Genomic DNA, 12,962 nt, shown 5'->3' with positions numbered 1-12,962 from the left:
GCGCGCGGTAGCGCGCATGGTTCCTGGACGTAGAAACTACGTCCAGGAACCAAAATAGGTTAAGCTGCCAAGTGACAGGCAGCCTATTGTGCCAATCAAAGTGCGGGGATCATGTCCTAGAAAGCCACTGGACCCAACAGGGCTCAGGCTGTATTAGAGGAGCGGCTGGCATTTCAAAGGGGCGCATGCAAGTTATCAGCACACGCTGCGCAGCATTACTGCGCAGAGCATGTGTGCAGAGATTTTAACTTGTGTTGCTCAATTTAAGCTGCGCTGCTTTAGCAGCTTATTGAATCAACCCCATTGTCTCATCTGACAGCACTAACTGAATCAGGGTACAAAATGATAGGTCTTTAACCACTTGAGGACCGTGGGCTTTACCCCCCTTAAGGACCAGACCCTTTTTTTCCATTCAGACCACTGCAGCTTTCACGGTTTATTGCTCGCTCATACAACCTACCACCTAAATGAATTTTGGCTCCTTTTCTTGTCACTAATAAAGCTTTCTTTTGGTGCTATTTGATTGCTGCTGCGATTTTTACTTTTTATTATATTCATCAAAAAAGACATGAATTTTGTCCAAAAAATGTTTTTTTTAACTTTCTGTGCTGACATTTTTTAAATAAAATAAAATGTCTGTATACATGCAGCACGGAAAATGTGGACAAACATGTTTTTGATTAAAAAAAAACATTCAGCCTATATTGATTGGTTTGGGTAAAAGTTATAGCGTTTACAAACTATGTGCAAAAAGTGAATTTTCCCATTTTGAAGCATCTATGACTTTTCTTACCACCTGTCATGTTTCATGAGGGGCTAGAATTCCAGGATAGTATAAATACCCCCCAAATGACCCCATTTTGGAAAGAAGACATCCCAAATGATTCACTCAGAGGCATAGTGAGTTCATAGAAGATATTATTTTTTGTCACAAGGTAGCGGAAAATGACAGTTTGTGACAAGAAAAAAAAAGTTTCCATTTCTGCTAACTTGTGACCAAAAAAAATTGAAATCTGCCACGGACTCACCATGCCCCTCTCTGAATACCTTGAAGTGTCTACTTTCGAAAATGGGGTCATTTGTGGGGTGTGTTTACTGTCCTCGCATTTTGGGGGGTGCTAATTTGTAAGCACCCCTGTAAAGCCTAAAGGTGCTCATTGGACTTTGGGCCCCTTAGCGCAGTTAGGCTGCAAAAAAGTGCCACACATGTGGTACCGCCGTACTCAGGAGAAGTAGTATAATGTGTTTTGTGGTGTATTTTTACACATACCCATGCTGGGTGGGAGAAATATCTCTGTAAATGACAATTGTTTGATTTTTTTTTACACACAATTGTCCATTTACAGAGATATTTCTCCCACTCAGCATGGGTATGTGTAAAAATACACCCCAAAACACATTATACTACTTCTCCTGAGTAAGGCAATACCACATGTGTGGCACTTTTTTGCACCCTAACTGCGCTAAGGGGCCCAAAGTCCAATGAGTACCTTTAGGATTTCACAGGTCATTTTTGTTTCAAGACTACTCCTCACGGTTTAGGGCCCCTAAAATGCCAGGGCAGTATAGGAACCCCACTAATGACCCAATTTTAGAAAGAAGACACCCCAAGGTATTCCGTTAGAAGTATGGTGATTTCATATAAGATTTTATTTTTTGTCACAAGTTAGCGGAAATTGATTTTAATTGTTTTTTTTTCACAAAGTGTCATTTTCCGCTAACTTGTGACAAAAAATAAAATCTTCTATGAACTCACCATACTCCTAACGGAATACCTTTGGGTGTCTTCTTTCTAGAATGGGGTCATTTGTGGGGTTCCTATACTGCCCTGGCATTTTAGGGACCCTAAACCGTGAGGGGTAGTCTTGAATCCAAATGTCGCAAAATGACCTGTGAAATCCTAAAGGTACTCATTGGACTTTGGGCCCCTTAGCGTACTTAGGGTGTAAAAAAGTGCCACACATGTGGTACCGCCGTACTCAGGAGAAGTAGTATAATGTGTTTTGTGGTGTAGTTTTACACATACCCATGCTGGGTGGGAGAAATATCTCTGTAAATGACAATTGTTTGATTTTTTTTACACACAATTGTCCATTTACAGAGAGATTTATCCCACCCAGCATGGGTATGTGTAAAAATACACCCCAAAACACATTATACTACTTCTCCTGAGTACGGCGATACCACATGTGTGACACTTTTTTGCAGCCTAGGTGCGCTAAGGGGCCCAACGTCCTATTCACAGGTCATTTTGAGGCATTTGTTTTCTAGACTACTCCTCACGGTTTAGGGCCCCTAAAATGCCAGGGCAGTATAGGAACCCCACAAGTGACCCCATTTTAGAAAGAAGACACCCCAAGGTATTCCGTTAGGTGTATGGCAAGTTCATAGAAGATTTTATTTTTTGTCACAAGTTAGTGAAAAATGATACTTTGTGAAAAAAAAACTTTAAAAATCAATTTCCGCTAACTTTTGACAAAAAATAAAATTTTCTATGAACTCGTCATACACCTAACAGAATACCTTGGGGTGTCTTTTTTCTAAAATGGGGTCACTTGTGGGGTTCCTATACCGCCCTAGCATTTTACGGGCCCAAAACCGTGAGTAGTCTGGAGCCAGTCGCCGGCGGAGGATCGCGTCACGAATGGCGCGATCGCTCTGCCCATGCCCGTACAAGGACCACCGCCTCTGTGCATGCGGCAGTCCTTGCGGGATCCACTTGCCGGCCTCCTCTGTGCAGTGGGCGGTCGGCAAGTGGTTAATAATCCAAATAAAGTATTATTAGCAAGTAAGTTCTTTATCATTGTAAACCTGAACCAGCTCTCCTCCTTGACTAAAATGATCCACTTCTCGCTGTCATACATTGCTCTGTTTATCCTCTGGGTCATAACCAAGATTTTAGTTACTTTCTAAAATGGTTTTATTCCAAAATGGCTGCAACCCCAGATGTACTTCCGGGTCATGGCGTGTCCAGTGGCAGCACATCTCAGCTCTCTGATTCAGAGCTGAGATGCACCGAGCCTCGGGAGCAAGCATAGAGAGGTGGGGAAGGGGTGTTCCTATTGCTGGAGTGCACATTATACAGGAGTGTCTTTACTGCAAGGGGAACCCCTTCCTGTTTCATTCTACTGACAAGCTGCTTGTCAGTATTTTTGGGGGGAGGGGGGGAAGGGACAGCAGGGGCGTTGCTGGCCCAAAAGATCAGTGGCACATGCCCCGGACCTATTCTTAGGTGCCCGAATGTCCCCCAGGCAGGGTCAGCTGTGGTGCTTCAATGGTGGGCATGCTGGGAGCTGTGGTGCATTGATCGGGGATATTCTGGGTGCTGTTGAGCTTCTATGTAGGCATACTGGGTGCTGTGGTGCCATGCTGGGTGCTGTGATGCCTTTATGGGGGCATGCAGGGAGCTTTGGTTATTCTATGCTGGGAGTTGTGGTGCTTCAATGGGAGGCCCATGGGAGCATGGAAGGGGTCCACTAGAAGGTCAGGGAATTCTATGGGGGACCTGCCAGGGAACCTGGCAGCAGGCCAGCCCACCCAGCAGAAAGCCAGACCAGCCAGCACAGAAGCTAGATAACTCTGCCTAGTTATGTTTAAGTGACACTACCTATTTATGTGATATGCTGCATTTGTGTGTGTGCGTATGTATTAATGTATTAATGGAGAGGGGGCTTTTTTTTTACTTTTGATATTGCTTTTGCTGGGTAGGCCTACTTAGACCACTGTTAAGGTCATGTAAATTTGGCTCCACCCATGACCACACCCACATTATGGTGCGTGGCCACACCCATTTTCCATTTTCCGACTGTAGTGCCCAAAAGGGCCCTGGATTTCTTAGGATCCTAGCAACACCCCTGGGGGACAGAGAAGACTAGGGAGACAGGGAGTGGTGCCGAGAGGACATGGAGGTATGTGATTGTGCAGGGAGCATGCCTCTGTGTCAGTCTCAGGTATAGTCATGTTATTTCTGATTTCCAAGTCAGGCCTCTTAAAGTTTACAGCCTCTGTCTGCAATTTGTATTAGGGCATCTAAAAATATTTTGACACCACCAAATACAAGAGTAAGCTAATAAAAATTGTAATCTGGTGACTAACATTTCTGCTGGCCGCTATCTGAGACTGTAGCTTCACACATTCTTTCTCCAATGCCTTAGAAGTCATTTTTGCCTGATGGAGTCCAGAATGAAGTGATGTCATCTGCAGCTCCAGAGCATCTTTCTCCCGCTGTGCTTCATTGCATTTAGCCTCCATCAGATCTGCATGTAGCATCAGCTGCTCCTGAATCTGCAAATTCTGAGAATATATGGCAAATATTATTGAAAGAGTAGTTTTCTTTTGCTAAGACAATTTCCTCATATTAGGCCAAGTGACTAAATAAATAAATAAATGCTAATGAGTAAGGGGCTAATTAAAAATGAAATAAAAAACTATTTATTTATATATATATATATATATATATATATATATATATATATATATATACATTATAAGTATATATTATATATATTATGTTAACTATACTATTAAAACCTGAGCCATGTATAAAGAAAGAAAAATCTTCCATTGGTTACAAAGCTTTGATTACTATCTGGTTGCTGTCACTGTTCTCATCGCCTAAGTCAAGTCAGGACATAGCTGGGAACAACTCAGTTAATATTTAATATGATTTCTTTCATGAACAGGACAAATGAGATTTGTGTATGTATTTGCAGCTTAGCTAAATAGGGCCCCTCTTCTGCTGTTTGGGAAGTAGTTACTCAAAGATCTTACTTACATATCTATGATCTAATGATCAATGATCCGGGAACAAATAAGTAGCAGTGATCAATGTGCAGAATACTCAGTACAGAAAAGTGGGTTCAGATCACAGATATGTTAGTAATTCTGGCAACATGACAATATACATTGATAGGTAAGTTTACAGGATACACTCTGGAATGGTTGTCAGACTATGCTTTGTGCATCCAACAAACATTATATGTCTGTACCTACTGGCTTTATTATAACCTACCTTAACTTTTTCAATCTGTCTTTCTTTGGAAAAGTTATGCAGACAAAAATTGCTATCTGTGTGGAATAAAGACGGGCTTGTCATCTTCATTTTGATGTCATTTCTTTCTTTCTCTAAGGCAGCAATTCTGTAAACAGATGACATTAGTTTAAATTGAAGGTCATTTTTTCCTTGGTCAATATGGTGCATACCTCAGTAATAAAACATATATCTTCATGGATGTGGAGGTCCAAGGGCCACACATTTGTTTTTAGATTGTTTTAAATTATTGTAGCCTCATTAATAAAGCTTTCAATTGTCAGTCTTTGGATTGATGCGTTTATTTTGGGACTGATTTGTTCATTTTTTTCTTCTTTTTGGATATATTATCTTAGGCTAAAGTCATGTCCAATATAAAACAAGCAAAAAAATCAAGTTACAAGATGTCTCTAGAAGTTAACAAATGTTCATGCCTTTCCATATGAAGCCGCTCCGTTTATACATGACTAGTAGACCTAAGCACGTTTAAAACAGGCTCTAGTTCTGTGTCGGAACCTCCCCTCCTCTCCCCTCCTCCCCCCTGTGACCGCCGTACAAACCCACTCGCCGCGCATGCACCTGCCTGCCGCGCACACACACCTACTGCGCTCGCGCACACGCCTACCCGCTCGCTTACACCTCTGGCCCGTCCTGCTCCCTGCGCAGTAGCGCAAAGCACGAACACACACACACACACAGGGGGGCAGAGACACTTAGGTATTATAATGTGGGATAATTAAACAATGTGCGGCAGAATATGCCAGTTCAGAATAATGGGCACTAATCAAACAGGAGATGTGTCTGTCAGGCAGCAGACATTAACCATTTCCATTTCTGGTACTATAAGCAGCTGTGAGCTGAGTTCCATTTTAACCTAAAAAAAGATCTCATTGGCAAAGACAAGGTAATATATAGCTTTAGATACAGTACATGCTGTAATAAGTTAACATGCCGTACGCTCTGTATTAATGTATCACGCTTGCTTTATCCATGCTACATGCTTCCTATAACACTAGGCCACAAGCATCACTGCTCCTCTTGTCACAGTGTAACACACGTTTCTAAGGAAAAGATGTATATTTGTAAAACACTACCAGAAAGAAAGATAAAAGCATAGAAAATACGTAATTTACTAAATAATTACGACAGGCAAACTTTCAATAATGTGCAGATAATACCAATACGAGGCAGATATCAATGACATACAACAAGCAGATATTACCAAAGACATGAAGATATTTCCAAAGATGAGTAAAGAATACTAACAATAGGTATCCACCGTGTCTTATGCATACCTATTAGAATTGCTGACAGCTGGTAAATTAGGAAAATAATGATTTTCATTTGTTTGCCTAAATTCAGAATCCAAGAACACTGGATGGAGGTTTTTCTGTTTCATGCAAGAGAATCTTGATTCCAAAGCCTGCAAAATACAAAATTATACTGATAGATGTAATGATGATGCAGATTTTTTTTTAAATGTGCTTGTAGATTTAAAAGGAAAGTTTATAGGAAAAAACAACTGCATGACCAAAAAGAAAGAGGATAGAAAGTGTTACAACCAGTGCAATGCACTACATGAATGTATTCCCCGTAGAGTCCCTATCTACTACAACCTCCAGCTTGGAGAAACTGCCTACATAATGTCCTCTTGAATTAGCACAGTGGTTGGTTAACTGTTGCTACACCTAGCAGACTGGAAAGCACTGGAGCCATAACTACAGCCATCAATAGAGATGGCTCGAACCTCCAATTTTCGGTTCGCGAACTTCCGCAAAAGTTCGCGAACCGGCAAACTTCGCGAACCACAATAGACTTAAATGGGCAGGCGAACTTTCAAAACTACAAACACTGTTTCTGGCCACCAAAGTGATGAAAAAGATGTTTCAAGGGGTCTAACACCTGGAGGAGGGCATGGCGGAGTGGAATACACGCCAAAAGTCCCGGGGAAAATTCCGGATTTGACACAGAGCAGGGTTATAATCCCTAAAGGGCAGAAATCACATTGCATTCCTAAATTGGAGGCCTAAAGTGCTTGAAAACATCTTGTGTGTGTATACATGGATATTCAGGTAGTGTAAGTAGTGTACTGATTCACACTGACAGACCAAACTCACTGTGTAACTCACCGCAAACAGATGACAGTGCTGGTGTGCACGTTGGCGAGAGTGCAGGTGATGGTGGCTTTCCATCCCGCATGGTCAGGCTACGGTAGCTCAATGACAGAACAACAGTGACTGTCTAACTGATCGAATTTGGTCTGTCCACAATTAAGCAACGACCTTATTTTCTTGGGTGTGCCCCCCAACACACTCATATAGGTCATTGCTTCATTGTGATACGCAAGCCCCTCCACCGTGGCAAGGTAACGATCACGAAGGGGAATTGATACTTGTACATGCCTTTTGTTTTGTTGTTGCAGCCAGAAAAAATTAGGCAGGCCTGTACACGCACCAGAAAAAATTATTATTCTTTTTGTTAGTGGCCTTAAAAATTCAGGAATCCACCTGGAGTCCTGGACCCTGTTGGTGGTGGCGGAGAAGGCAGTCAAGCGGCCTGCAGGCAGAGATGCTGTGTGGGGACTGACTTAGTCTTGGGGCAGGTAGCAGCGGCCGGCAGGCAGAGATGCTGTGTGGGGACTGACTTAGTCTTCAGGCAGGCAGTCGCATGGCGTGTAAGCAGAGACGCTGTGTGTGGGGACTGACTTAGTCTTCGGGCAGGCAGTAGCCCTCCAGGATCCATGCCTCATTCATTTTGATAAAGGTGAGGTACTGAACACTTTTTTGACCTAGGCGACTTCTCTTCCCGCTGACAATATCTCCAGCTGCGCTGAAGTTCCTTTCTAGGACGCTTGAGGCAGGGCAAGCCAGAAGTTGGATGGCAAATTGTGACAGCTCTGGCCACAGGTCAAGCCTGCGCACCCAGTAGTCCAGGGGTCCGGAGTGGGAGCCTGAGAAACGGCTACCACCACACATCCAAGGAAGGACCCAATGTGCTATATAAGTAATGTACCTACCCTGACTGTGCTTTGCAGACCATGCATCTGTGGTCAGATGGACCCTTGACCCAACGCTGTGTACCAGAGATGACACCACTTGCCTTTCAACAGCACGGTACAGTTTGGGTATCACCTTTTTAGACAAATAATTGCTGCCTGGTATCTTCCACTGCAGTGTCTCAATCGCCACAAATTTTCGGAAGGCCTCAGAGTCCACCAGCTGGTATGGTAACAGCTGGCGAGCTAACAGTTCAGCTAAGCCAGTTGTCAGACGCCGGGCAAGGGGGAGACTGGCAGATATTGGCTTCTTCTGCTCAAAGATTTCCTTAACCGGACACCTAGCTGCTGTGGGCAGAGGAGCAGGAACCGCTGGTATAATACAGTGTGCAGTCACACAGATGCAGTGAAAGGTATGCACTTAGGGGTATATAAAACAGTGTGCAGTCACACAGATGCAGTGAAAGGTATGGGAATCAGGGTTCGATTCCGGTCCGAAGTGGGAGCCTGAGAAACGGCTACCCCCACACATCCAAGGAAGGCAGCAGGCATGGCACGCAAGTCCCGACTCAGGGAGGAAGTGACGAAAAATAACAATACAGGAGGACTTTTTCGAGGTCCTGCTGTATAAGGATGAGATGAATACATTTGAAAACCTTTAACGAGAATCTATTATGGAGGGCAAGTCTGTTATCCATTCAAGTGAAAGGTATGCACTGACTGCCAGGTATAATACAATGTGCAGTCACAGATGCAGTGAAAGGTATGCACTGACTGGACTAATACAGTGTGCAGTCACACAGGTGCAGTGAAAGGTATGCACTGACTGCTGGTATAATACAATGTGCAGTACTGCAGTCACACAAGTGCAGTGAAAGGTATGCACTGACTGCTGGTATAATACAATGTGCAGTCACACAGGTGCAGTGAAATATATGCACTGATTGCTGCTATAATACAATGTGCAGTCACACAAGTGCAGTGAAAAGGTATGCAGTTCTAAGCACCAGAGGAAGTTCTGTGTGCCGCTGCTCTGGTCTAGACCAGATCAGACTAGCGGCAATGCACAGCTTCCTCTCGTGCCAGAACGAGGAGAAAGTAAGTCTCCGCCCGCTGATGCCCGCTGCCAGCCGCGCACAAAGTTTAATTCTGGAGGGGGGAGCGAGCTAGGGGGAGCCCCAAAGTGAGGGAAAGGAGGGAGATAGCTCCCCCTTCCCCGCTGCTGTGCCCGCTGCTCCCCCTTCACTGCACTGCCTCCCCTCCTGCTGGGGGACACTTAAAGTCCTGGCTACCTATTCTGGGGACACCAATAGATCTGACTTCCTATTCTGGGTACATCTATACACCTGGCCACCTATTCTGGGCACAACTATACACAATGGCTACCTATTCTGGGGACATCTATACACCTGGCCACCTATTCTGGGGACATCTATACACCTGGCAACCTATTCTGGGGACATCTATAGAACTGGCTACCTATTCTGGGGACACCTATATACCTGGCTACCGATTCTGGGGACATCTATACACATGGCTACTTATACTGGGGACACCTATAGACCTGGCTACCTATACTGGGGGTACCTAATTTGGGGGAACTGCTTCCAGATTATGTGTATGTTTGGGGAACTGCTGCTGCCAGATTACGTCTATTTTGTGGGAACCACTGCCATATTATTATTATATTATTGGGTGCTGGTGCATACATTTCAATGCTTATCTGATTGTTTACGGTTATCAAAGTCCTTTACTGACAGCCAAATGCCAAATCTGAGGGACTACTTAATCATAAAGGGAGGGGGGATTCCTTCACACTCCATTTGTTAATCCTGTGTGTGAGAAAGCTCTTACTGGCAGCTGTGTGCCTGTGTCTCTGACTGAGCTGTCTGCAGAGAGCAGAGGAAATTTATTGTATGTGCAACATAAACATTTGTAATTGTGTGTGAAACCTGACACCAGAGGCTTTTCATATGCGGTAACTGCAGCCTGACATGCAAAAAACAGTGTATTATTGAAACGGAGATTCACCTATGCAAATGAAACATTCCAAAATCTACACACAATGAATAAAAGTTTTTGCCCTTGATATTTAACACGAAAAGTAGGAAAATGTTTATACAACTACTTAGACATTATTTGTACATTGTCATTTTAGAACACTTGGTTTGATAGTGTTCTTTTAATTACTACTGAGGTATTTTTAGAATATTTATTGCAAACAAAAAAATTACAGATATCCAATGCCCAAAAAAGTATTTGCATTATTATATGTGTTACGGCCAAAACCAGAAATCGGCCAATTCTAGAATTGGCCGGCCGTTTCTAGAACTGGCCGATTTGACGTCGGCCAAAGTCCAAAATGCTGGGAATTTCTGACATTGGCCGGCCAGTTCTAGAAACGGCCAAAGTCAGTCGGCCAAAGTCCAAAAGGCACAAATCCCAGAACATCCCGGGTCCTGTCCAGCACCATGAATGGCACTCGGAACTTCCTCTGTGCTCTGAAAGATACACAACAGCATAATAACCGTCACAGCTAATACACAATCCTGTAACAAATCAGCAGCGTGTCTACTTCCTGATTTTACAAAAGCAGAACATTTTTTTAACATCCTGCACTTTAAAATTAGCTGCTCTGCCCTGGCACAGGGGAGAGATCAAATTACAGTGGTGATTAGTCACAGATGAGGGGGGGTGCATGGCTGGGGGCGCTTCTCTGGGCGCTTTGCATGGCTGGGGGGCTTTTCTGGGTGCTTTGCATGGCTGGGGGGGGGGGGGAAGCTTCGCTGTGCACTTTGCATCGCTGGGGAGGGGGGGGGGGGGGAGGCTGCACGCTTTGCATGGCTGGGGTGCTTCACTAGGTGCTTTGCATGGCTGGGGGGGCTTTTCTGTGTGCTTTGCATGGCAGGGGGGCTTTACTGTATGCTTTGCATGGCAGGGGGGGTTTACTGTATGCTTAGCATGGCAGGGGGAGGGGGGGTTACTGTATGCTTTGCATGGCAGGGAGGGGCTTTACTGTATGCTTTGCATGGCAGGGGGGGGGGGTTACTGCATGCTTTGCATTCAGGGGGGGGGGCTTTACTGTATGCTTGGCATGGCAGGGGGGGGGCTTTACTGTATGCTTTGCATGGCGCGGGGGGGCTTTACTATAGTCTTTGCATGGCTGGGGGGGGGGCTTTCCCTTGCGCTTTGCATGGCGGGGGGTGTTTGCCTGCGCTACTCACAGACCTCAGATCACGGCGACCGAAGAGGCGGGGAGAAGAGGAGAGAGGCAGAGCAGCGCGCACGTTACCCGCCCGGACCTGTGTACACTTCACATGCGGAAGTGCCAAATGACTGGCGCTTCCGCAGTAAAGTGTTCACGTCCTGCGGGTCACTTGTGCGCTTTGCCTCTCTCCGCCTCTCCGGTCCGGTCGCCCTGATCTGAGGTTTGAGTAGTGCAGGCAGCGGGGGAGAGCCGAGGGAGCAGGACTTCTGGACTTGGCCGGCCGCATACAGTCACAACGCGTTCTGGCCGGCCAAAGTCCGAAATTATGCCACATTTCTTACATTGGCCGCATTAGCCGGCCACTTCTCGTTTTGACCGGCCAGAACCCGAAGTGGCCAGACTTCGGGTTCTGGCCGTAACATATGCACAAAATTGGGAGGCTGAACAGGGCTTTAAAGAGACACTGAAGCGAGAATAAATCTCGCTTCAGTGCCTATATTCAGCATGTGTGCCCCTGCTAAAACGCCGCTATCCCGCGGCTAAACGGGGGTCCCTTCACCCCCAAACCCACCCCTGCAAAATCAACGACCAATTTGGTCGTATATTTTGCTGCTCTTCAGGCAGGGCTAACGGCTGCAGCCCTGCCTCTCAGCGTCGTCAATCAGCGGCGCATCGCTGCCTCTCCCCCGCCCCTCTCAGTGAAGGAAGAATGAGAGGGGCGGGGGAGAGGCGGAGATACGCGCTGACAGACGCGCGTGAGGCAGGGCTGTGGCGGTTAGCCCTGCCTCTATGCGGAAGAGGGGATGCGCTGCACGGAGGGGGATTTGGGGGTGAAAGGACCCCCGTTTAGCGGCGCGATAGCGGCGGTTTAGCAGGGGCACGCATGCTCCTGCTATCTATGAGGTCTGAAGCGAGATTCATTCTCGCTTCAGACTCTCTTTAAGGCCCTTTTACATTTAGTAGAAAATGTAACACCTTCCAATTGACTACTAATGTATGAATTTGTTTATGAAAATGTGGAGCATTTATTTCAGTTGAGTCATGTCTTCAGGTTCTCACTGTGTTCTGTGGTAATTAAAGGGGTACAGGTGACTGTGTTCCTTGCTTTAATTTCTGCCCTCTGGACTGAGTCCAACATGCATACAGCATGCATCCAACATACATTATGTTAAAGGTGGCATGGTAAAGGTGCTGAAAATACAAGTTTGATCACCAAACAGCCCTTCCTCATCAATTTTCCATTAATTACTAAGTTACATCACCTGTTATCTTCCAATGCTATTATTGCGAAGAGAGCATTTTGGAAGACATTGTTGTACCCTTATTCGTTTAGATTGCAGCGGGGTACATTAACTGGTACTTATCCGTTAGCCGGGCGCATCCTCTAGGTGGCGACAAAACTCCACCAGAGTTACTATCCATGTCGGCCTGGAGGGGGAATAATAATTAGCGCCACCTGCCGGATGCGCCCGGCTAACGGATAAGTACCCATTAACTTTTATTATTGTCTTTTGTCGTGTGTTAATTAAAGCACCTTTTTGAAATGCTAAAATAGCACTTTCGGTAGCGTTTAAAATGATACAGAACTCCTCAATAGTTAAGCCGTATTATACATTCAAACACTAGGGGGATATTATACTATGCCCAAAACAGCACCATAATAGCAAGTTGCTGCAAATTCCACAAAAGTCCACAAATACAAAATGCAAAAACATACTACATATAATATA

The 12,962-nt window shown here is 45.1% G+C and overlaps 1 protein-coding gene across 1 annotated transcript in view; it reads right to left on the bottom strand.

The window, feature by feature from the left end:
• LOC137548484 (myosin heavy chain, clone 203-like) overlaps positions 1 to 12,962 on the bottom strand; it is an 85,818-nt gene that overhangs the window by 57,978 nt on the left and 14,878 nt on the right. The window contains exons 4-6 of the mRNA XM_068271155.1: positions 6,325 to 6,452; positions 5,012 to 5,138; positions 4,096 to 4,293 (exon numbers count right to left, since the gene is read on the bottom strand). Of these exons, the coding sequence (XP_068127256.1) occupies positions 4,096 to 4,293; positions 5,012 to 5,138; positions 6,325 to 6,428 (429 nt within the window). The 5' untranslated portion in view covers positions 6,429 to 6,452. The remainder of the gene's footprint in view (positions 1 to 4,095; positions 4,294 to 5,011; positions 5,139 to 6,324; positions 6,453 to 12,962) is intronic.

The sequence above is a fragment of the Hyperolius riggenbachi genome, chromosome 1 (assembly GCF_040937935.1).
Source record: "Hyperolius riggenbachi isolate aHypRig1 chromosome 1, aHypRig1.pri, whole genome shotgun sequence".
Lineage (NCBI taxonomy): Eukaryota > Metazoa > Chordata > Amphibia > Anura > Hyperoliidae > Hyperolius > Hyperolius riggenbachi.
This window is presented reverse-complemented; position numbering and strand designations above follow the sequence as displayed.